Source organism: Enhydra lutris, unplaced genomic scaffold (assembly GCF_002288905.1).
Source record: "Enhydra lutris kenyoni isolate GAN:26980312 unplaced genomic scaffold, ASM228890v2 scaffoldscaffold22, whole genome shotgun sequence".
NCBI classification, from domain to species: Eukaryota; Metazoa; Chordata; class Mammalia; order Carnivora; family Mustelidae; genus Enhydra; species Enhydra lutris.
The window spans coordinates 15,243,647-15,270,237 of record NW_019154106.1 but is presented as its reverse complement, the minus strand read 5'-3'; the positions used below and the strand labels follow the sequence as shown (position 1 = coordinate 15,270,237).

Below are 26,591 nucleotides of genomic sequence, written 5' to 3'. Positions count from 1 at the left end.
AGAGAGAGAGAGAGAGAGAGAGAGAGAGAGGGAAGCAGGCTCCCCACCAAGCAGAGAGCCTGATGCAGGGCTCAATTCCAGGACCCTGGGATCATGACCTGAGGTGAGGGCAGAGTCTTTAGTTAGATCACTTTGAGGTAATGTGAACACCATTTCAAATTCTAGTTTTATCACTTAGGGTGAACTTGGGAAAATTAGTTAGATGTTCAGATTCTCAGTTTGTTCAACTACAGAATGGGGATTACAGTTCCTGTTACTGGAAATAGGAAATATGATTCATTAAGTTATGATTGAGTGATTGGAATCCACTGTAGATGTCGTGAGCAGTGGAATGATCAGATCAGAATCAGATTTAAAAAGGATTATTTGGGCTGCATCCAAACAAACTGGTGGAGGATAGAATGAAAGGGAAAGGACATTGGAGGTAGCTTGTGCAGTGGGTCAGAAGTGTGGAGGGAAGGGAAATGACCAAGTTCGTGATCTATTTTCAGGGGGGATAATAAGATTTGTTAAAGGTGTCAATATCTGATGAGAACAAGAAAGGTATGGAAGGCACAGTGATAGTTCTTCTCTGAGCAATGACATGGAAGGTGGTAATTTAATGAATTGTGGAACATCATGATTATAGTGAAAAATTTAAGAAAATTAGTTTTATAAGTACTGAGTTGGTATCCAGTTGGAGATATCTAGAGTTGGGGGTGTTCCATATATGAAGCTTAAAAATTAAAGGAGAGAGAAACTCTGAAGTACTTTGGATGCATTTATTGTTTTGAAAAAGGGGGCATATTCAACCAAAGACCCTAAGAAAGGGGTCTCAGTGAGGGAAGAGACAATCCAGGGCAGTGACTTTCCATTCCTATTTGTCCCACTCACTTTGAATATGTCAGTTACCATAAATGGGTCTCAAGTATAAACTGTGCATACTTACATGGAATTCCCTTGCCCTCTTGTCCTTCCACTTCTCCTTTAAATTTCAGGAAGGAGCGCTTCCTCTGTAAAACCTTCTTTGATTGCTGTTTGGTTGATATATTCTTATCCTTGACCTTTGCATTGTGTGACTACCTTTATATTGGCACTTATTTCATTGAATATTATTATGTATGCTATCACTGAGTGTAGGAAACAATGACTTGTTCACCTTGGAAATCACAATGTGACACAAATAAGTACTCCTGCCACAATCTTTTACACAATCTTTTAATTGAATGAATCAATAAAAGATTAACCTTATAATGCATTTAAATGCTTTCTCTCCTGTTTTGTAGATCACCTGGTTCTAATACAAGAAGTCACTTCCATCCAGACTAGATGGACCTAAGAAACAGTGTAACTTACTTTTTCCTCTTGGGATTCACCTGAGATCCAAAGGAACAGAAGGTCCTTTTTGTTATGTTCTTGCTCTTCTTTATTTTGACTGTGGTGGGCTACGTGCTCATTGTGGTGACTATAGCTGTCAGTAAGACCATGGGCTCACCTATGTACTTGTTTCTTGCTAACTTGTCTTTTATAGATGTCACTTATTCCTCTTGCATTTGCCCCAGATTGATTTCAGGTTTGTTGTTTGCAGAAAATACCATATCCTTCCAATCTTGTATGACTCAGCTATTTACAGAGCACTTTTTTGGTGGCTCAGAGGTCTTCTGCTACTGATGGCCTTGATGTTACGTGGCCATCTGTAAACCCTTGCATTATTTGGTGATCATGAGGCAGTGGGTGTGTGTTGTGCTGCTGGTAGTGTCCTGGGTGGGAGGTTTTCTGCATTCAGTTATTCAAGTTAGTACTATTTATGGGCTCCCATTCTGTGGTCCCAATATCATTGACCATTTTTCCTGTGACATGTGCCCCTTAATGAAATTGGTTTGTACTGACACATATGTCATTGGCCTGTTAGTGGTGGCCAATGGAGGGATGATGTGCACTATTGTGTTTGTGTTCTTGCTCATCTCTTATGGTGTCATCCTGCACTCTCTAAAGAACCTTAGTCAGGAAGGGAGGCGGAAAGCCCTCCAGACCTGTGGTTCCCACATCACTGTGGTGCTCTTCTTCTTTGTTCCATGTATTTTCATGTATGCAAGACCTGCTAAGACCTTCCACATTGACAGATCATTGAGTGTGTTTTATACAGTCATAACCCCCATGCTGAACCCACTGATCTACACTCTGAGAAATTCTGAGATGACACATGCTGTGAAGTAAGTGCATCATCTATCATGAATGAAGCAATTTAACATTAGTGTCAATCTCCTCAAATGTTAAAGTCCATTTTACTATAAATGCATTTGCCGTCATAATCAACAAATTATGTGCAGTGAAAGAGTCGAATATTTATAGAGTTATACTAATACATAATTAATTGTTATGTTTACTTTTGTTACTTTTCATCTCATTCATAATTCTATTTCTGGTCAGTTTCTTGTCTTTTATTGTCATTTTTTTCATTGTTAAAATATTTCTTCTATATAGGCTATCTTTTCTATTTAATTTCTTTTCATATGAAGTTTTTGTGTAACATTTTACTTTTTAAGATATACCTGAGCAAAAAATACATAAAATAAATATTAATAATAGAATCCTTACCAAGAGGATGTGGTGTGCAATGAACATCCTATCTGTCCCTCACCAGAGTCTCCCTGTTCTTCCATATGCATCATTGTACTAAGATTGTTATTGTTCCTAAGATTGTTCAATTAATAATCTTTGCTTATAAAAATCATATTTTCATGAATGTGTTTGTCTTTGTGTCTATCTTTTGTATTTACTACTTGGCCTCCTGACAATCTTTCCATACCAATATACAGATGGAACTCATTCTTAGGTTCCTCCTACTGCTTAAAACTTCTTAATAAAGATATAACCAATTAGTACTTCCAGTACTTGTCTTGTTTTCCTGAATCTTTTCCTATGATAAATAGCTTTGCAGTGAAGTCTTTTAGAGATTTTCTAATTATGAGTTTTTAGCAGTGCAATTGTTTGATCAATTGGTAGATATATTTAAAATTGTTGATGTTCATAGTTATTGCCCAAGTGCCATCCATAAGCTTGTACCAAACCATGCTACTTCCCCAGTTTAGAGTTTGTGTACATTCTCAACAACAAATTCTTGATGAATATTTATAGTATTTGAGATTCTGATTGTTAAAAACATTGTATTTCATTTCTTTACTGCAAATGAAATTCAGTAAATATAATTGAATTTGATTCACATGTTTAAAATTATTTGCATTCGTCTTTTATGAATTATCTATTATTGACTTTTACATGTTGTGTTTGATTGCTGCTGTTTTCCATATGAATTTTTATGACTCAATCATGCACTAAAGACATTATCCCTTTCACCATTCTATAAGCATTTTTCTAGTCTATGATTTAGTTTGGATGTTCTTATTTTGTGCAGAATATCTTTATCCGTGTAGAAATATTTTTACATATACATAATCAAATCTATTAATACTTTCTTTGACCTTTGCATCTTTCTCAGAAAGACTTCCCTATTTCTTTTTTTTTTTAAAGATTTTATTTATTTATTTGACAGACAGAGATCACAAGTAGGCAGAGAAGCAGGCAGAGAGAGAGGAGGAAGCAAGCTCCCCGTTGAGCAGAGAGCCCGATGCGGGGCTCGATCCCAGAACCCTGGGATCATGACCTGAGCTGAAGGCAGAAGCTTTAACCCACTGAGCCACCCAGGCATCCCAAGACTTCCCTATTTCAATGTTAAAAATATTCTTCCACACGATTTTCAACATTTAATTGTTTGTTTTGTGGTTTTACATTTTATGCTAAAGTTTTGATCCAGCTACACTTTGATGTAAGTACTTAATTAGGGATTAAATTTTATTTATTTTTCTAGGTGGACATTTGTAGAGATATATACTTATTTTTTCCTGCCATTTGAAACATAATGGAATTACACTTAATTTGTAAGACACTTAGATATCTGATAAGTTTAGTACTCCTTCTTACCATTCCTTATCAGAGCCATATTTATTCTTTAAACATATTTATGTTTGAAAATAAAATTTTAATAGGACACTCTAGTGAAAGTTATGTTTAGTTTGTGTTTTCAGTATGGGTTGATTTAGGAATAGTGAATAGCTTTAGAGAATTAAGAATTCTTATCCAAAAACTGGGTAGTTCTTTTCACCTAACAAGCTTTCTTTGGTGTTCATATAGACCCAGTATGTTTCTTTGTAAATTTAGTCTTTTTGAGTAAATGTATTTTATGTTGTTTTGCAATAGAATCTTATCTTCTACTTCCCAAGTGTCTGTTGTTTCAATGTAGAAAATCTGCCTTTTCCCACTCTTATATAAGATGTAATCTTCACAGTACATCATTCATCCTTTTTAGTCTAAGTTCTGCACATTTTGACACATACGGTTATGTAATGACATCACAACTAGTGTACAAATGTTTCATCACCCAAAATAATTCCCCATGCATCATTGTACTCCCCTTCTACCCTAGCCTCTAACCCTATGCTGACAAATGCTGATCCCTTTCTATTCCTATCATTCTATCTTTTCCAGAATGTTGTATAAATTGAATCACACAGTATAAAATTCTTTTTTATTCTAGCTTTTTGAGGTATAATTGACTAATTGAAATTATATATATTTAAGATGCAATATGTGATGATTTGATATATGTATTCATTGTGAAGTGGTTACCATTACCAGGCTAATGAGAACATCTATTACCTCACATAATTTTTTTTTCTTCATGACAGCCACTTTACAATGTACTCTTAGCAAATTACAGTATTATTAAGTAGAGCCACCATGCTGTATATTAGAGCCTTAGAACTTATTCATCTTTTACAAGATATTTTATTTATTTGAGATAGTGAACACAAGAGAGAGAGAGAGAGAGAGAGCATGAGTGGGGTGGAGTAGGGGCAGAGTGAGAAGGAGATGCAGACTTCACCCTAGGCAGGGAGCCTGATGAGGGGCTCGATCCTAGGACCCTGGGATTCTGACCTGAGCCAAAGGCAGAGGCTTAATTGACTGAGCCATCCAGGTACCCCAGAACTTATTCATCTTATAACTGAATGTTTGTAGTTTTTGAACAGTTCCCCAACCTCCAGTACCTGGTAATCATCATTCTCTTCCCTGCTTCTATGAATCTTACTTTAAAAAAAAAAACTACCATATATAACTGAGTTCATGTGGTACTTGCCTTTCTTTATCTTGGCTTATTTCACTTAACATTCTCCTTCAACCGTGTCTTACTTAAAAAGGAGAATTTTCTTTTTTTATAGCCAAATAATATTCCATTATTTATACATGCTCCATTTTTTTTGTCCATTTATCCATCAATAGAGAGGTGGGTTTTTTTGTTTTGTTTTGTTTTGTTTCTTTTTTTGTATCTTGTCTATTGTCCAATTTGGGGCTCGATACCAGGACCTTGAGACTGTGACCTGAGCCGAATGCAGAGGCTTAACCCACTGAATAACCGAGGCACACCCCTATTGTGAATAATACTTCAATGAACATTGGGTGCAGATATCTCTTCAAAATACTGCTATCATTTCCTTTGGATATATGCTTAGAAGTAGGATTGCTGTATCATAGGATAGTTTTACTTTTAACTATTTTAGGAATTTCCATACTCTTTTTCCTAGTGGTCACACCAGTTTACGTTCCCACCAACAGCATACAAGGGTTTTAACTTCTCTATGTCTTCACCAACACACTTCTTTTATAAGGGCATTTATTTCATGCCCTCATGATCTAATCACCTCCCAAAGGCACATCTGTTAATACCATTATATCAGACATTAGGATATGAAAATATGAATTTTAGGGTGTGCAAACATTCAAACAATAGCTCAGGCTCAATTTCATTCTTTTGCTAATTGATATCCGGTTTCCCAGCACAACAAAGTGACTTTCCTTTCTCCATAGTGTTTTCTTGGTGCCCTTTTCAGAGATTAGTTGACTGCATATGCATGGGATTATTTCTGAGATTTCTAGTCTCTTCCATTGGTCTATATGCCTGTTTTTATGTCAGAATCATAACCTTTTGATCACTCTACTTTTCAAATGTATTTTTGCGATGTTGCTAGCTTTGTTCTTTTTCAAGATTGTTTTGGCTATTTGGGGTCTTTTGTGGTTCCATATGAATTTTTTTTTCAGTGCCATTAAAGTTTTGATAGGGGTTGTATTGAATCTGTAGATACTTTGGATAGTATGGAAACTTTAACAACTTTATTCTTTCAGTCCATGAACACAGTATATCTTTCCCTTTATTCATATCTTTAAAATCTTTCATCAATGTCATATAATTTTAAGAGTGAAAATCTTTTACTGACTTGGTTAAATTTACTCCTAAATATTTTATTCTTTTTGATGGAATTGTAAATAAAATTATTTTCTTAACCTCTTTTTTGGATAGTTTGTTGTTATTATGTATAATTGCAACTGGTTTTTGTATGTTGATTTTGTATATTGTATGTTTGCTGAGTTTTAAAAAAATTAATTCTAGCAATTTTAGTGGAGACTTTATGGTTATTTATATATAAGATCACGTCCAGTATGTAGTATTTTAAATCTGGCTTCTTTCTTTTCCATAATGCATTGGAAACTTATGCATAATGTGTTTATCAATAGTTCATTCATTTTTATTGCTGAATGTTATTCCATCCTATGGCTATATGAGAGTTTTATTTATCCTTTTTTCAATGAATAGATGTTTTGGTTGTTTCCAGATATTTGAAATAATGAGCAAAACCACTATAAACATTCACTTAAAGGTTTTTTTTTTTTTTTCCATGAACATAAGTTACCATTACAATTGGATAAATTCCTAGGAGTGGAAGAGATGGATTTATGGTAGGTGTATGATTTCCTAAAACATCTTTAAACTGTTTTCTAAAGTGTATCATATGACTAACATCAAATGCCATTTCTAGGTTTCCTCTCTGTCAGAAAGTGACATTATCAAGTTTTTAATTTTGCCTTTTGAATAGTCAGTAGTGTTATCTTCTTGTGGTTTTAATTTTCATTTCCCAAATAGCTAATGATGTTGATCAATTTTCATGTGCTTTTTTGCCAATTGATGTATCTGTTCTGGTGAAATATCTGTTCAGTTCCTTCGACTATTGTGTACTGAGTTGTTTATTATTATTGAAAGTTGAGAGTTCTTTATGTCTTCTGAAAACAAGTCCTTTATCAGATAAATAATTTGCAAATATTTTCTCACAGTCAGTGTCTTATCTTTCATTTTCCTTAATAAAAATATCCTTCAAAGAGAATAATTTTTGTGTTATGGAGTTCAAGATATCACTTTTTAAATTGAACTATGCCTTTATTGTTATACCTAGACAATCTTTGCCTAATTCAAGGTCACAGAGATCTTCTCTGATGTTCTCATCAAGAGGTTTTATAGTTTTAGGTTTAACTATTAGTTCTATGAGCCATTTTGGATTAACTTTTATTTATGACTTGAGGTGTTGATCAAGGTTCACTCTTTGCAAAATATACCCTTTTGTTGCAGCACCATTTGTTGAAATGGCTGTCATTTCTCTATTGAATTGCCTCCATGCATTTTCATAAGTCAGCAAATATGAGGGTCTGTCTCTAGGCTATTTGATTTCATTGACCTACATATGTACCCTTTCTCCAATAGTATATATTAAGTCTAGATATCAGGTAGTCTAACTCCTTGAACTTGTTCTTTTCAAAATTAAATTTTGCTATTCTATTATTTTACTTTTCTTTTTAAAAATATTTTATTTACACTGGGCTCTAGTCTCAGCTCTTATACAAATCACTTAATCTTTCTAGGTTTCAGTTTCTAAATATACCTAAATATAACTTAATGTACTTAATGTAACTTCTAAGGTTGCTTTTTAAAAAAAATTTTAATTTTTTAAATTTCTTTTCAGTGTACCAGAATTCATTGTTTATGTACCACACCCAGTGTTCCATGCATTACGTGCTCTCCATAATACCCACCACCAGGCTCACCCAACCTCCCACCCCCCCACCCCTTCAAAACCCTCAGATTGTTTTTCAGTCCATAGTTTCTTCGTCTCCCCTTCCAATTTCCCCCAAATCCCTTTTCCTCTCCATCTCCCCATGTCCTCCATGTTATTTCTTATGCTCCACAAATCAGTGAAACCATATGACAATTGACTCTCTGTGCTTGACTTATTTCACTCAGCATAATCTCTTCCAGTCCCATCTATGTTGATACAAAAGTTGGGTATTCATCCTTTCTGATGGAGGCATAATACTCCATAGTGTATATGGACCACATCTTCCTTATCCATTCATCCACTGAAGGGCATCTTGGTTCTTTCCAAGTTTGGCGACCGTGGCCATTGCTGTTATGAACACTTGGGTACAGATGGCCCTTCTTTTCACTACATCTGTATTTTTGGGGTAAATACCCAGTAGTGCAATTGCAGGGTCATAGGGAAGCTCTATTTTTAATTTTTAAGGAATCTCCAAACTGTTTTCCAAAGTGGCTGTACCAACTTGCATTCCCACCAACAGTGTAAGAGGGTTCCCCTTTCTCCACATCCTCTCCAACACATGTTGTTTCCTGTCTTGCTAGTTTTGGCCATTCTAACTGGTGTAAGGTGGTATCTCAATGTGGTTTTCATTCGGATCTCCCTGATGGCTAGTGATGATGAACATTTTTTCATGTGTCTGTTAACCATTTGGATGTCTTCATTGGAGAAGTGTCTGTTCATGTCTTCTGCCCATTTTTTGGCATGATTATCTGTTTTGTGCGTGTTGAGTTTGAGGAGTTCTTTATAGGTCCTGGATATCAGCCTTTTGTCTGTACTGTGATTTGCGAATATCTTCTCGCATTCTGTGGGTTGCCTCGTTGTTTTGTTGACTGTTTCCTGTGCTGTGCAGAAGCTTTTGATCTTGATGAAGTCCCCAAAATTCATTTTTGCTTTTGTTTCCTTTGCCTTTGGAGACATATCTTAGAAAGAAGTTGCTGTGCCTGATATCGAAAAGATTACTGCCTATGTTCTCCTCTAGGATTCTGATGGATTCCTTCCTCATGTTGAGGTCTTTATTCATTTCAAGTTTATCTTTGCATATGGTGTAAGAGAATGGTTGAGTTTCATTCTTCTACATATAGTTGTCCAATTTTTCCAGCACCATTTATGGAAGAGACTATCTTTTTTCCAACGTATATTTTTTCCTACTTTGTTGAAGATTATTTGACCATATGCTTGAGGGTCCATATCTGGGCTCTCTACTCTGTTCCACTGGTGTATGTGTCTGTTTTGATGCCAGCACCATGCTGTCTTGGTGATCACAGCTTTGTAGTAAAGCTTGAAATCAGGCAACGTGATGCCCCCAGTTTTGTTTTTCTGTTTCAACATTTCCTTAGCAATTCGGGGTCTCTTCTGATTCCATACAAGTGTTAGGATTGTTTGCTCCAGCTCTTTGAAAAATGCCAGTGGAATTTTGATTGGAATGGCATTGAAAGTATAGATTGCTCTAGGCAGCATAGACTTTTTAACAATGTTTATTTTTCTGATCCATGAGCATGGAAAGGTACTCCCATCTTTTTGTCTTTTTGGAGCTATCTTCTTTAATACTCCCTTGACTTAAGAGTTAGTCATCATTAACCATTATGTCAATTTTATCTTCCTTGGAACTGAATCGTAGTTTGTTCTTCAAAAACATGCCTAACCAGTTTTGTCCCCCTTTCTCCACAGGGAGCCTTGGAATTGGAGGCAGTGGGTAAGCCTAAGTGCTAATAATGGGTAAACTGGCTTAGAAAAATTGATTGAATAAACTCTGTCTCAGAGGAAACCAAACCAGTCTTTTCATGCCATCTACACCATAGAGACAGAAATTAATACAGTCTGTGTGAGCAGTTCCCAGCCAGGTGTTCTTTATTGCCAGTCGGGTTAGCTTTGATACCTAAAGATGTCATCCCAGTGTGTAAAAAAATGGTTGATACAAGTGTATGCTTAATAAAGGACAAAAATATCACATAAATTGGCAAAAATGTTCGAAAGAAAAAAATATTTTATTTACTTATCTATTTGTGAGAGAGAGAGGGAGGGAGAGTGTGCACAAGCTGGGGGTAGGGTGGTGTGAGGAGGGGCAGGCAGAGGGAGAAGCAGTCTCCCCACTGAGAAAGAGGCCTGAATCTGGACTTGATTCCAGGACCTTGGAATCATGACCTGAGCTGAAAGCAGATGCTTAACCAACCAGCAACACAAGAATCCTGTTATTTTACCTTTATAGATAATTTTTTTTAATTTTTATGACAAATAAAAGCTTAGTGGGATTTTGTTGAGATTTGCATTGAATCTATATATCATTTTGAGGAGATCTGAGATTTTAGCAGTAATGAGCCTTCCAATTCCTGACTGTGGTATATCTTTCCAAATACTTTTCCTTTGACATTTTTCATTAATATTCTGTAGTTTAAGCATATTACAGCATATATTTATGCATTTTATGCCTAAGCAGGTCATGATTTTTATTGTTAGTTTAAATGGCACATTTAAAAATTTCAATTTCAAGTTGTTTTTGTTAGTTTATAGATACATGATTAATATTTTGGGTCATGTATCTATCTTATGACCTTACTAAATTCACTAATTAATTCTAGTAACTCTTTTTTGTAGATCCTTTAAGATTTTCTAGATATGAAACTATTTTGCTTTGAATAGGGAAATTTTAGAAGATTGGTGTGATTATTGATCTTCTGAGGCTCTTGTTTCCAGGTGTAAGGGTTATGTTGGATGAATAAAATGAGTCAGGGAGTATTTTAATTTCTCCTTATTCTTGAACATATTTATGTAAGATTGGTACTGTGCTTTGATTAACTTTTATATAGGATAATTGATAAATTTGTATGGGAGTGAAAGTTTTGCTTTGGGAAGGGAAATATTTTAATTAATTAATTAATTAATTAATTTAACAGTATTAGATTGTTCCAGTTCAAAAATATTATTATTTTTTTAAAGTAATCTCTATACCCAACATGAGGCTTGAACTCACAACCCTAAGATCAAGAGTCACATGCTCTAAGATGAGCCAGCCAGGCACCCCAGTTTATTTCAGTTTTTAATTATTTTTCTGTGTCTCTTTAGAAAGTTGTATCTTTCATAACAGAGCTCCACTTTCTTAGATGGCATAAATTCATTTATGATGCTCTTTTGTTATCATTTTCAGATCAGTAGAATGGAGGGATGGAGCTCTCTTCATTCTTGATTCTTATCCTTTGTTCTTTCTCTTAGAATTTTTTCTTAATCCCTTTTGCTAGGAATGTATCAGTTTCATAAATCTTTAAAAGAACAACTTCCTGGATTTATATATTTTCTCTATTCTATGTTGTATTCCAGTTTCTATTCAATTAATTTCTCTTTCCATGGTTTCTATATTTAATTAGTACTTCCATTCTACCCAGTGTTCTTTGGGTTTATTTTGGTTTTCCTTTGCTCAGGTTCTTAAGATAGAGGCTTGACTTCATGTAATGTCTCTTGGTTCCTAATACTTCTATTTACAGCTATCCATTTCTTTCTAAGCACTCCTTTAACTGCACCCAGGACACACACGTGCGAGCACACACACACACACACACACACGCACACACACCTTTCATTATCTTTCTGTTGAAACTTCATTTTAAAAACTATTCACTGAGATGTCTGGGTGGCTCAGTCAGTTAGGCATCTGCCTTTGGTTCAGGTCATGATTTCAGGGTCCTGGGATCTAGTCCCACACTGGGCTCCTTGTTCAGTGGGGATTCTGCTTCTCCCTCTACCTGCTGCTCCCTCTGCTTGTGCATGCTCTCTCTCTCTTTCTGGTAAATAAATAAATAAAATCTTAAAAAATAAAAATAAATAAAAAACTATTCACTGATATTTCTTCTTTAATTCATGGTAATTTAAATTTATGTTGTTTAATTTGTAAATAATTGGGAAACAGTGTTATATATCTGTTGAATTTCATTATATATATTCTGTATGATTTAAGTCCTTTAAAATGCATTGCAATTTGTTTTTCGGCCAAGCATGTAGTGTGTATTTTGGCAAACATTCTCTGAGCACTTTCAGGTAAGTGGAAACCTCCCACAGTGTTTTCTCTCTCCCCACTCCCATACTAACACAGGTTCTATCAACTTGTCTGTGTGCCCCTAAGTGACAAACTCAAGACTCATCCCCTTAGGGGAGAATCTTGCTTTATCCACATTTGAGACAACTTTCAAATGGGTCATACACAATTTACTTTTGTGATGCCCTGGAAGTCAGTTTAGGTGTCTGTGTGCAAAGACACAGCTTAAGTGTAACCAGAACAGCTATGCCTATTTTGAAAGTCATGCTTGAAAGAAGAGAGTCTTTACATATTTTATTTCTGTCCACACTGGACATTTCTTTTTCAGTGATTCAATCTCAAGTTGTTCTTTTGTGATTTCTCCCCAAGAGAAAAAGTTTAAGTTCTGTTGTACATGGTTATTATCCTCGTGGCATCTCTGGAGATGCAGGCCTACCCTCACAATTATGATGAAGGTCCCAATGAATTTAATTAGGGAAGAATCAGTCTTGGAAATGTACCAGTTCAATGACTCAACAATCTGTGTTGCAGTTCAAATGCAGATAAACTGTTTACACACCATTGTCTTGATCTAGGAGTGTTTGGATCAGTGTTCAATGACCGGCTTTATCAGAAACTGAAAGGAAGGACTCAAAACATAATGAAGTATGTATATGAAATTATTTTCCATACAGGGAATCGAAGGTTTAACTATGCTTTGTGAAGACAGACCAGTATAACTGACCACATAACCACATAAAATTTTCTAACAATTCACAAATTTCTCTCCTGCAAAGTTAAATTTTTTTAATTATTTTTTTTTAATTTGTTTGAGATGGGGCACCTGGGTGGCTCAGTGGGTTAAAGCCTCTGTCTTCAGCTCAGGTCATGATCCCAGGGTCCTCGGAACAAGCCCCACATCAGGCTCTCTGCTCAGCAGAGAGCCTGCTTCCCCAACCCCTTATCTCTGCCTGCCTCTCTGCCTACATGTGATCTCTATCTGTCAAATAAATAAATAAGTAAAACCTTAAAAAAATTTGTTTGAAGGAGAGCTAGTCGGTGAGTGAGACAGAAAACTCACAAGGAGGGGGAGAGGGCAGAGGCAGAGGGAGGAAAACACACACACACACACACACACACACACACACACACACACACACACACACAAAACTCCCCTCTGAACAGGAGCCCTACATAGGACTTCATCCCAAGACCATGAGATATTGACTTGAATGGAAGGAAGACACATGACTGACTGAGCCGCCCAGGTGCCCACTTGACCACCTTCTTCTTCTTCTTTTTTTTTCTTTAACCTCAAAATGTTGGTTTAACCTTCTTTTGTTATTGAGACAAATCTGCTATCAATGAAGATTTTGGGTCTCTTGGTTCACAGCCAGTATTCAGACTTGTTTAGGTTATAGGGCCTTTGTATTCATTTGAAAATCCCAGAAATTTGAGGTAACCCTTTTCTGAAAGACTGAAATGAATAAGACTTTCTGCAAACACAGAAAGCATTGTTCACATGGAAACAGTTCAAGATCCTGTGATGATGCATGAGTTTTCTTGGTGTGTGGGCACAGAGATGGTATCAGTGCACAAAAGAGATGGGAGAAGGGATGCAACCTTGAATTGAAAGGTGTTTCACCCAGGAAGTGTAATTAGATGTAAGATTCCAAAATAGACTTTATATTTTACATCTTGGTGGTGCTGGGATTCAGTCTTTTAAAAGTTCTGCTGTGTGAATCTGATAATCAGCTATATTAGGCATTCTTTATGGCTATTAGAATATATGGGAATTAGCTCAGTTCTGTAATACTCTTTTTGGCGATTTTTTATGTATAAAGATACAGAGTAAATGTACTTTTCTAACAGTATTTTTAGAAACTAGTTTCAGGCTTAGGGATATTTTAATGGGCAAGATATTCCTAACTCTACAGATGGTTTCAATTGATATGTTCTCTGAGCATTGTTTGCTGATCTGTGGAAGTTTAGGGATGCTGTAGCATCCACAAAGTTGAATGAGTGATTTTGAAGAATCCAAGATCACACTTTCGTAATCAAGCTCTTACTTCCGTTCCTATGTTTCTGTTTACAGATGAGTTTCAACATCATCGCATATGACTGTTGACTATTCCTATAAATACTTCTCTATATGACTTACCAAACTTGCTATTGGTTTCTTTGTCTTCTATATTTTATTTGCTTAGAGGTCTGTGTCTATTTTGATATTAACTCTGTGTATGTCCTCCGAGTTGCAAGTCTTTCTCCCCGTCTACTTTTATCTATTGATGTCATGGTATCTTTTTAAAGTTCTTGAGATGTTTTGATATCATAAAATGTATCAATTTCATTTATGAGTTAAGAGGATTCTAGAAGTTAGAAGTCATCTCTTGTGTTAGCTGGGAAGTAAATACAAATCTTGCTATAGTATTTCATTAAAACAAAGCATTTAAAAATTTTTATATGAAGAATTCACTACATGTAGTGAATTTTACTAGCTTCCAGTTGGAAAGTTGGTTGTGGCCTTCCATTTACTTATTACTGTGTCCTTTTCCCATAATGTCTTTAGTGACTTATCTCTGCCTGAGTCAGCAAGACTGGTGAGGTTAGGGAGAATGTTTTCATCCACCTTGTATTCTTATAATTTCTGAAAGTACTGGAACATAAGAAACTACAATGCCTATTAGGTAAATGAATAAACAGATTGTGTTAGATTTCAGGAAGTCACCAGTAATTATCACATTTATAGCTAACTTTTTCTTGAACTGTGAAATAAGGAGATGCAAAAGAACATATGGAATGCAGGAACAATGTGACTGAGTTTGTCCTCTTGGGGCTCACCCAGAGCCTCCAAGGTCAGAAAATACTATTTGTCATGTTCTTGATCATCTACATCCTGACGATGGTGGGCAACTTACTCATTGTGGTTACTGTGGTGGTCAGCCCATCCCTGGATACCCCTATGTACTTCTTCCTTGGTTACTTATCATTTATGGATGCTGTTTATTCTACTACAATTACTCCAAATATGATTATAGACTTACTCTATGAGAAGAAAACCATTTCCTTAAAAGCTTGCATGTCCCAGCTCTTTATAGAGCACTTATTTGGTGGTGCTGAGATTTTACTCCTGGTGGTCATGGCCTATGACCGCTACGTGGCCATCTGCAAACCTTTGCATTATTTGACAATCATGAATCAAAGGGCGTGTGTTCTGTTGTTGCTGTTGGCCTGGGTTGGAGGTTTTCTGCATGCTGTTGTTCAACTTCTCTTTGCTTATAACCTTCCCTTCTGTGGTCCCAATGTCATCGACCACTTTATGTGTGACATGTATCCGTTATTAAAACTTGCCTGCACTGACACCTATGTTATTGGCCTCATTGTAGTTGCCAATGATGGGGCAATCTGTGTGGTCATTTTTACAGTCTTACTCATTTCCTATGGGGTCATTCTGCAATCTCTGAAGACCCACAGTCAGGAAGGGAGGCGCAAAGCCTTATCCACTTGTGGCTCTCACATTACAGTGGTGGTCCTCTTCTTTGTCCCTTGCATTTTTACATATGTGAGACCTCCTTCTCCTTTACCCATTGATAAATCCTTGACTGTATTTTACACAGTTATCACCCCTATGTTAAACCCTCTGATCTATACTCTGAGAAATGGAGAGATGAAAAATGCTATGAAAAAGCTGTGGAAGAGAAGAAAATGATGCCAAAGAGAAATTGTCACCTTTTTTCAATGAAGAGTTGCTCCATCCAGGAAAGGATTATTTATTTGTAATGAATTTCTCCTCAGGTTTAATGAACTTGTGTATGATGAAAGCATTTAAGGTGTAAATATTATAATGATCAATAAAGATTTCTAAGATTTTCATAAATTGTTAGTTAAGTAGGTCTGTGGCTTTTGGGCATAAAATGTTTTTATTGAAACTATAGGTTTGTGTTCCATGTGATGAGTTATGCTATAATTAATTCTGTACCTTTATTTTCATTACTGGACAATTTTCACGTGCTTCTCTTTTGCCCAGTTGTTCTTTTTCAGAGTTAATAGTGCTCATTATACATTTCAGAGAAACATTTTAAGAAACGGGACATAAACACTTGGTTCACTCCTCCCATACAAAGACAACTCATACTTAATACTTGAAGTATATATCTTATTTTTATAACTGCAAGATGTTTAAGTATATAATTTTGTTCATATTACTTAGTTAATAGGATTGAAAAGGAATTCTACTTCCAAGTTGTAATGTTAATGATAAAGAAGTTAGGGTAAGTAAAATATCTGAATGAAAGACCTAGATATGATAAGTAAGATTTACTTATTTTTCTAATTGAGGAATCCTATTATTTCCTCATGTTGAGCAGCTTTGTTTTGTGTTATATTTTCATTGAGATGATCCATTAATCTTCCCTTATAGTTCAGAACATTTGATAATATCCCTCCATTTTAAAATATCTCCATCTCTACTTTTGCTTATAGTGCTTCATCACCTTTTTTAGGGACCTCGGCCCTTCCTTTCATATGTGGAATTAACATAATCCATACTTCATGAGCTTCAAGTATGCAATACAGAACCTGACACCAGATATTTTGGGTGATATCATTTGCAAGAAAGACGTTGACAGGGGTGCCTGGCATTGGGCTTTCCACCCAGCAGGGAGCCTGCTTCCTCCTCTCTCTCTCTGCCTGCCTCTCTGCCTATTTGTGATCTGTCTGTCAAATAAATAAATAAAAATCTTAAAAAAAAGACAATATGGCATGCCACTTTTACATCTTCTCTTAATGGAATGCAGATTATTGATTAAGAAAGAAGTCATAATATATATTGATTTCTTTAACAGAGGTCTCTTTTATAAGTCTCCCTCTCTCTGAATGAGTTTTGAAAGAAAATGTTATCTGGCTCTAATAGTGTAGGAAGCATGTGATCAAAGAAACTCATGTTTCTGCCTCATTTAGTCTGGATTCATGGGGTGCCCTGGCTATGGGGAATAGAGCCATTTCACTGGTAAGTCACGGTGTATGAGAAACTTTATATCCCAACTTATATCAATTATTATTACATGGAGATTTCTTTTGGCACCTCAAAGTCTTCCCAAATAGGACACTATCATTAAATAACAGTAAACAGAAGTTATATCATTAGGTCATCTACTTTTGGATGTTGCTATAGACTGAATATTTGTGTTCCCTCCAAAATTCATTAAATTCTTTATAATACATGATATTTGGAGTGGGGTGTTTGGGAGCTGATTTGGTCATGAAGGTAGAGCTGTCATGAATGTAACTACTGTCTCTTTAAAAAGAGACACCAGTCAACAAAACAAAGAGGCAACCCATGGAATGGGAGAAGATATCCACAAATGACACTACATTCAAAGGGCTGATATCCAAGATCCAAGATGGGGCTGATGCCCCATCAAACAATGGGCAGAAGACATAAATAGACACTTTTCCAAAGAAGACATACCCATGGCTAACAGACACATGAAAAAATGTTCATCATTAGCCATCAGGGAGATCAAGTCAAAATCACATTGAGATACCACCTTATACCAGTCAGAATAGCCAAAATTTACAAGGCAGTAAACAATGAGTGTTGGAGAGAATGTGGAGAAAGGGGAACCCTCTTACATTGTTGGTGGGAATGCAAGTTGGTGCAGCCACTTTGGAAAACAGTGTGGAGATTCCTCAAAAAACTAAAAATAGAGCTACCCTATGACTCTGCAATTGCACTACTGGATATTTACCCCAAAGATACAAATGTAGTGAATAGAAGGGCCATCTGTACCCCAGTGTTCATAGGAGTAATGGTCACAGTCGCCAAACTGTGGAAAGAGCCAAGAAGCCCTTCAACAGATGAATGGATAAAGATGTGGTCCATATACACTATGGAGTATTATGCCTCCATCAGAAGGGATGAATACCCAACTTTTGTATCAACATGGACAGGACTGGAAGAGATTATGCCAAGTGAAATAAGTCAAGCAGAAAGAGTCAATTATCATATGGTTTCACTTACTTATGGAGCATAAGGAATAAGACAGAGGACATTGGGAGGAGAGGAGGGAGTTGGGGGAAATCGGGATGGGGGGAGACAAACATAAGAAACTGTGGACTCTGAGAAACAAACAAACAAACAGGGTTTTGGAGGGGAGAGGGATGGGGAGTTGGGTGAGCCTGGTGGTGTGTACTATGGAGGGCACATATTGCGTGGAGCACTGGGTGTGGTGCATAAACAATGAATTCTGGAACACTGAAAAGAAATAAAGCAAAATAAAAAAAAAAAAAAGAAAAATCTATAGGAATTTCAACTTAAGCATATACTATGAATGATAAAACAAATTCGCTGTTAAAGAACTGTATGATTCATTCTTATTCTAAATAAAAGCAACATGAATTACCTAAGAGAGAGAGAGACCAGAGACCCCACTTACTTTTTCTCCAATGTGAGGACACAGTGAAGACAGTTATCTATGAACTAAGATGCAAACTCTCACCAGATATGGAATCTGCAAGTGTCTTGATCTTGGACTTCCCAGACCCCAGAACTGTGAGAAATAAATGACTTTTGTTGAAGCCAATCAGTCTGTGGTATTCTGTTAAAGTGGCCCAAATGGACTTAGACATTTAGTCAATTTCCAAATTTGTACCATTATTTCAAGTGATGAGATAAAAATCTTGATTAATTATTTATGTTAATTATTCTATAAGTTCCTTTAAGCCACGAAAAGTTACTTAACTGTCTTATACTCTGTATTTGCACAATGTATGACATAGAATCCACTCCATGAACTTTGATCAGTTACTTGCATTCTTGAATTCTTGATCTCTTGGAAGAGTTTTTACTAATGAATTTTCATGATCTCTTTCTACATTAAATATGTGCATTTGCTACAAGAGTCTTCTTTGATATTTGCTCAAAACATTTATTTTATTTATGTTGTAATTATGGTTGTTTTTCTATAATGATGTTCCCATATTCTTTAACTTTTGATTTCTTCTATCTTATCACTCTTGGAAAATTTCATTGACTTTCATTTGGTGAATTCATAAATTTCATCATATTTTTAAAAAATAAATATAACTCTCAAAAATTTTTCCTTTTATGTGATCTAGGATTTATTTTTGTTTGTAATAAGGACAAATCTAAGCCTGTTTTCCTTAAACAGGAAAAATAATCTTCCAAGGTTATTATTAATTTTAGTAATAATTTAAAATTTTCTATTTAATATGTCAAATTTTATACAATTAGTGTTTTGGATTTGTGGTCCATTTCCCCTCCTCCTGTGCTGCTCCCTCCCCCTCCTTCTCCTCCTGCTCCTCCTTCCCTTCCTTCTTTTCCTTTGGTATATTTCCCTACCACTAACATTCTATGTCAGTAGTCAAGGATTTTAAGGTATATTTATTTTTGTAGGAGTAATCTCCCTTAATTACTCAGCCTTTTCAAGTCTCTTGCAATTTCTAAATATTTATTTTTCCTGATAAACCTTAGGATTATTTAGTGAAGTTTGAAACCTTCCCGTAAATCTATTTTTAGAATTTCATGACCCTCCACATTGATTTTGAGGAAAATGGCATGTTTTTCATATCTTGTTTTCCCATCAAGAATGAGACATATATTGTGAAGCCTTGATCAATGTCTCAGTAAGTTTGTAAACATTTGTAAACATTTCCATAGAATGTACATAAATCTTGACTTTTGGTTTTATTAATTAAATAGTAGCTTGTCTTATTTACATTTGATTCATATTTTCTTTTTTTAAATTTAAATTCAATTAGTCAACATAAAGTGCATCATTAGTTTCAAATGTATTTACCAGTTGCATGTAACACCCAGTGCTTTTCACATCACATGCCCTCCTTAATGCCCATCACAGTTACCACATTCCCCCCACTGACCGTCCCTTCCATAACCCTCAGCTTGTTCACATTTCCAATGAGCTGGCATGAATTATAGCACAATACTCAGAGGCATGTGTGTATGTCTGCATGCAAAAGTTCATAGGCCTACATTTGACAATACACGAGTAAGTATTCAACCACAGAGATCTCTATCTGACCTCATGTAGCTTTGTATAATCACAGGTTATATATAAGTACATTGTTCAATGATCTGTAGGTATATATCTAATTTCATATATGTGTCTATACATGAACACAGAGAAGTCTGTTACCAACAACATATGGATAAGTATCTGACTACGCATATGAATGCTTATGCGTATATATAAGTATTTGATATGATCACACACAGTGTATCTGACTATATACAGGACTATATCTTGCCATACACAAGTCTTTGTCTAACTACATGTGAATTTTGGGAGGACTTGACTGAACCATTCTGTTCCAGGTGGCATGGACTGAGGTTCCTCTCTGGTATTCAGCTGATTAGGGGCTTTTAGGGTGTGTTTAGGATGACATTACTCATGTGAGCTGTGCCTTGGCAGAGATGGCTAGAAGGTTGGAATCTTCTGGCTCCTTCTCCTTCTCCATGTATCCTGTCACTTCAGTGAGTATATCAGACTTGTAAAATGGCAGTTCAGGGCTCCCAGAAGGATGACACAGAAAGTAATTAGGCCAGTGAAGATCTCATCCCATCCTGACATGATCTTGAAGTTCAGGATTTCAAGTTCTAAATCCAGACTACTTCGGCACCAAAGGAAAAGGCAACCTGTGGAATGAGATAAAATATTTGCAAGTCATATACCTCAAAGGGGTTAATATTCAAAATGTATGAGGAATTTATACAATTCAGTAGCAAATGCAAATCAAAACAAAAGTTGATTAAAAAATGAGCAATGGGCCTAAATAGACATTTTCCAAAGAAGACATACAAATGGCCAAGAACATGGAAGGTTGCTCAACATTACTAATCATAAGGGAAATGCAAATTAAAACCACAATGAGATACCATCTTACATCAGTCAAAATGGCTAAAATTAACTAGACAGGGAACAATAATTGTTGACAAGGATGTGGAGAAAGGGCAACCCTCTGACCTTCTGCTCTGGGGCAACCTTCTGGGAAATAGAAACAAAACAAACAAACAAACAAACAAAAAACCCCCAGAAGAACAGATCAACAAAAGTAGGAGCCAGTTCTTTGAAAGAATTAATAAGATTGATAAAACCCTGGCCAGACTTATCAAGGAGAAAGGAGAAAGGTCCCCAATAAATAAAATCACAAATGAAAGAGGAACAATCACAACCAACACCAAAGAAATACAAACAGTTATAAGAACATCTTATGAGTAGAGATCAGAGATCTGCTGTGATCTTCCCTGTTTCTCTTCTCCTGCTAGGTTTAGGCTTTCGTTTCTGTTCTTTTTCCAGCTCTTTAGGTGTAAGGTTAGGTTGTGTATTTGAGATCTTTCTTGTTTCTTGAGATAGGTTTGTATTGCTATATACTTTCTTCTGAGGATTGCCTTTGGTGTATCCCAAAGATTTTAACAGTTGTGTTTTCATTTTCATTTGTTTCCATGAAGTTTTTAAATTATTCTTTAATATCCTGGTTGACCCATTCCTTAATAGGATGCTCTTTAGCTTCCACATATCTGAGTTCTTTCCAACTTTCCTATTGTGATTGAATTCTAGTTTCAAAGCATTGTGGTCTGAAAATATGCAGGGAATGATCCCAATCCTCTGGTACTGGTTGAAACTTGATTTGTGACACAGGATGTGATCTACTCTGGAGAATGTTCTATGTGCACTAGAGAAGAATGCATATTCTGCTGCTTTGGGATGGGATGTTCTGAATATATATGTCCCTCTGGTCCAGTGTGTCATTCAAAACCTTTATTTCCTTGTTGATCTTTTTTTTTTTTTTTTTAGATGATCTGTCCTTTTCAGTGAAGGGTGTTTTAAAATCCCCTACTCTTATTGTATTATTGTTGATGTGTTTCTTTGATTTGGTTATTAGTTGGTTTACATAATTGGCTGATCCCATATTAGGGGCATAGATATTTAAAATTATTAGGTCTTCTTGTTGTACAGACCCCTTAAGTATGATTTATTGTCCTTCCTCATCTCTTATTATAGTCTTTATATTAAAATCTAATTTAGCTGATATAAGGATTGTCACCTCAGCGTTCTTTTGATGTCTATTAGCATGGTAAATTTTTTTCCACTGCCTCACTTAAAATCTGGTGGTGTCTTTGGGTCTGAAATGAGTTTCTTGCAGACTGCATATCAATATGTCTTTTTTTTTTTTAATCCATTCTGATATCCTGTGTCTTTTGATTGGGGCATTTAGCCCATTTACATACAGATTAACTATTGAAAGATATGAATTTAATGCCATTGTACTTCCAGTAAGGTGATTGTTACTGTATACTGTCTCTGTTCTTTCTGGTCTATGTTACTTTTAGGCAGTCAATATTTCATGTAGAGCTGGTTTGGTGTTTACAAATTATTTTATTTTTTGTTTGTCTTGGAAGCTTTTTATCTCTCCATCTAATTTCAATGGCAGCTGCATATTTTTCTTATTTAGTGCTCTAAAAATGTCATACCAGTCCTTTCTGACCTGCCAGGTCTCTGTGGATGGATCTGCTGCCAATCTAATATTACTACTGTTGTATTTTACAGACCTCTTGTCCTGAGATGTTTTCAGGATTTTCTCTTTGTCACTGAGACTTGTAAGTTTTACTATTAGAAGATGTGCTGACCTATTTTTATTGATTTTGAGGAAGGTTCTCTGTGCCTCCTGGGTTTTGATGCCTGCTTCCTTCCCCAAATTAAGGAAGTTCTCTGTTATAATTTGCTCCATTATACCTTCTGCCTCTGTCTCTCTTCTTCTTCTGGGATCCCAATTATTCTAATATTGTTTTGTCTTATGGTATTACTTCTCTCTCGAATTCTCCCATAGTAACCCAGTAGTTGTTTATCTCTCTTTTTCTCAGCTTCTTTTTTTTTTCTTTTTGAGGCAAAGTTTTCCATTTCATCATTTTGTCCAGAGAAGAATAGATGAATGAGAGAACAAAATGCTAAAAGAGTAAGAATGACCCAAGAAAAAATATACAGTATACCAATCAGAAGAGCCCTGCAACTGTGGGAAAAAGAAAGGAAAAAAATAAATATGATCAGACTGGTGAATAGAACAGAGCCACACACTAGATTTTGGGTGTATCTTGGTCTGCTAGAAATTTCAAAGGTAGAAAACTTGTATGTATATATAAAAATAAGGGTAAATATAATAAAGGGATCAAATATGACTATAAAGTTGAAAATTTTAAAAAAATATTTTAAAGAAGGAATTGATGAGTTAAGAAGTTTGTTGAAAAAGAAGGAAAAAAATTAAAAATGAAAAAAAAAGAATGTGATCAGGGTGGAGACTAGAAGAAAACATTACACTAGATTTGGGGTATACTTTGGTCTGTTAGAAGAAATTGTTCCAATTTTGTGCTCCACTGCTTCATCACTTGCTGGTAGCTGACTCACAGGGGCTCCCTCTCCGGTTGCAGTCTATCTTCCCAAATATCGCCTTGGATTCACTTCTCTGCACATCCTACCTTCACCTGCATCCACCAACACAGAACTACAGAACTGTGACTACGTATCTTTTTATGAATTACAACTTCAAACTCATTAAATTCCCTCATCCTTGCTGTGCAGAAGCTTTTGATTTTGATGAAGTCCCAAAAGTTCATTTTCGCTTTTGTTTCCTTTGCCTTTGGAGACATATCTTGAAAGAAGTTGCTGTGGCTGATATCAAAGAGGTTACTGCCTATATTCTCCTCTAGCATTTTGATGGATTCCTGTCTCACATTGAAGTCTTTTATCCATTTTGAGTTTATTTTTGTGTACGGTGTAAGAGAATGGTCGAGTTTCATTCTTCTACATATAGCTGTCCAGTTTTCCCAGCACCATTTATTGAAGAGACTGTCTTTTTTCCACTATATTTTTTCCTAGTTCGTCGAAGATTATTTGACCATAGAGTTGAGGGTCCATATCTGGGCTCTCTACTCTGTTCCACTGGTCTATGTGTCTGTTTTTATGCCAGTACCATGCTGTCTTGATGATCATAGCTTTGTAGTAAATCTTGAAATCAGGTAATGTGATGCCCGCAGTTTTATTTTTGTTTTTCAACATTTCCTTAGCAATTCGGGGTCTCTTCTGATTCCATACAAATTTTTGGATTATTTGCTCCAGCTCTTTGAAAAATACCGGTGGAATTTTGATTGGAATGGCATTAAAAATATAGATTGCTCTAGGCAGTAGAGACATTTTAACAATGTTTATTCTTCCGATCCAAGAGCATGGAACGGTCTTCCATCTTTTTGTGTCTTCTTCAATTTCTTTCATGAGTGTTCTGTAGTTCCTCGAGTATAGTTCCTTTACCTCTTTGGTTAATTTTATTCCCAGGTATCTTATGGTTCTTGGTGCTATAGTAAATGGAATCGATTCTCTAATTTCCCTTTCTGTATTTTCATTGTTAGTGTATAAGAAAGCCACTGATTTGTGTACATTGACTTTGTATCCTGCCATGTTGCTGAATTGTTGTATGAGTTCTAGTATTTTGGGGGTGGAGTCTTTTGGGTTTCCCATATAAAGAATCATGTCATCTATGAAGAGAGAGAGTTTGACTTCTTCATTGCCAATTTGGATACCTTTTATTTCTCTTTGTTGTCTGATTGCTGTTGCTAGGACTTCTAATACTATGTTGAACAAGAGTGGTGAGAGTGGGCATCCTTGTCGTGTTCCTGATCTCAACAGGAAGGCTGCAAGCTTTTTCCCATTGAGGATGGTATTGGCAGTGGGTCTTTCATAAATAGATTTTATGAAGTTCAGGAATGTTCCCTCTATCCCTATACTTTGAAGTGTTTTAATCAGGAATGGATGCTGGATTTTGTTAAATGCTTTTTCTGCATCAATTGAGAGGACCATGTGGTTCTTCTCTCTCCTCTTATTGATTTGTTCTATCACATTGATTGATTTGCAAATGTTGAACCATCCTTGTAGCCCAGGAATGAATTCCACCTGGTCATGGTGGATAATCTTTTTAATGTGCTGTTGGAACCTGTTTGCTAGGATCTTGTTGAGAATCTTAGCATCCATATTCATCAGTGATATTGGTCTGAAATTCTCCTTTTTGGTAGGGCCTTTGCCTGGTTTGGGGATCAGGGTAATGCTGGCTTCATGAAAAGAGTCTGGGAGTTTTCCTTCTGCTTCAATTTTTTGAAACAGTTTCAGGAGAATAGGTGTTATTTCTTTTTTGAAAGTTTGGTAGAATTCCCCAGGGAATCCATCAGGTCCTGGGCTCTTGTTTTTTGGGAGGTTTTTGATCACTGTTTCAATCTCGTTACTAGATATTGGTCTATTCAGGTTGTCAATTTCTTCCTGGTTCAATTTTGGGAGTTTATAGTTTTCCAGGAATGCATCCATTTCATCTAGGTTGCTTAGCTTATTGGCATATAACTGTTGATAATAACTTCTGATGATTTTTTCTACTTCCTTGGTGTTAATTGTGATCTCTCCCTTTTCATTCATAATTTTATGAATTTGGGCTTTCTCTCTTTTCTTTTGGATTAGTGTGGCTAATGGTTTATCGATCTTATTGATTCTTTCAAAAAACCAGCTTCTAGTTTCATTGATAAGTTCTACTGTATCTCTGGTTTCTACCTCATTGATCTCAGCTCTAATCTTGATTATTTCCCTTCTTATGTGTGGAGTTGGTTTGATTTGTTGTTGATTCTCCAGTTCTTTAAGGTGTAGAGACAGCTGCTGTGTTCTGGATTTTTCAATTTTTTTGAGGGAGGCTTGGATGGCTATGTATTCCCCCCTTAGGACGGCCTTTGCTGTGTCCCATAGGTTTTGGACTGAAGTGTCTTCATTCTCATTGGTTTCCATGAATTGTTTCAGTTCTTCTTTGATCTCCTCATCCTAAGGCCTTCTGCCTCTGAACTTCAGGACCTCTTAGTAGAGATGCTAACAGCTAGAGATATGACTTCCTTGGCTGACGACATGATTGATAAGTGAAACTGAGACTGGTTATCCTTTCACTTTGGCTTAAATATGATTTGCCTTACTTAAATTGTTTTGCCATAAGAAACTCACAGTTTATAATTTAACATTTCTTTTTCTGTTCAAATTAGAAGTTTCTCACATATTTGGGTTTATGCCACTCTTTCTTGGCAAGAGCCTAGTCTTTTTCTCTTTAGTCATTGTTCTAGGGGAGAACACTATGCAGAGGAGGATACTTTATTTGAATCTATTCCAAATATTGTAATCTAACCTGTAATGGCCTTACAATTTCTTTCATTGAAAAACAGTAGTGGTGTGGAAAGCCATAGACTGTGTCTGCACATATGAATGGAAGGATTATTTTTCTGATCCAATGGCCCAAGAGATTTCTGAGAATTCAAATGTCTGCCCAGCTGGAGTTTCTCTTCACCCCCTAAATGTTTCCTTCATATATTTTCTTGTGTATAGACATCCCTCATTGCTTGTGCAAACATCTTCAGGGGCCTATTTCACTGAGATGAAGCTGGGGAAAGGTAGAAACATGCCTCCTATTAGAGAAGAAGTGGCCTTAGGGATACATTTTGAATGACTGAACAGGTGAAAAGTTCT

General features: G+C 35.9%; 1 protein-coding gene and 1 pseudogene across 1 annotated transcript; both read left to right on the top strand.

Annotated features, from left to right (window-relative positions):
• Positions 1-1,308: 1,308 nt before the first annotated feature.
• Positions 1,309-2,196, top strand: LOC111149962 (annotated as a pseudogene).
• A 12,616-nt stretch (positions 2,197-14,812) lies between these two features.
• LOC111149563 (olfactory receptor 4A15-like) lies at positions 14,813-15,727 on the top strand. The gene has a single exon (XM_022506660.1). It carries the CDS (start codon positions 14,813-14,815, stop codon positions 15,725-15,727), a length of 915 nt encoding a protein of 304 aa, XP_022362368.1.
• Positions 15,728-26,591: the final 10,864 nt, after the last annotated feature.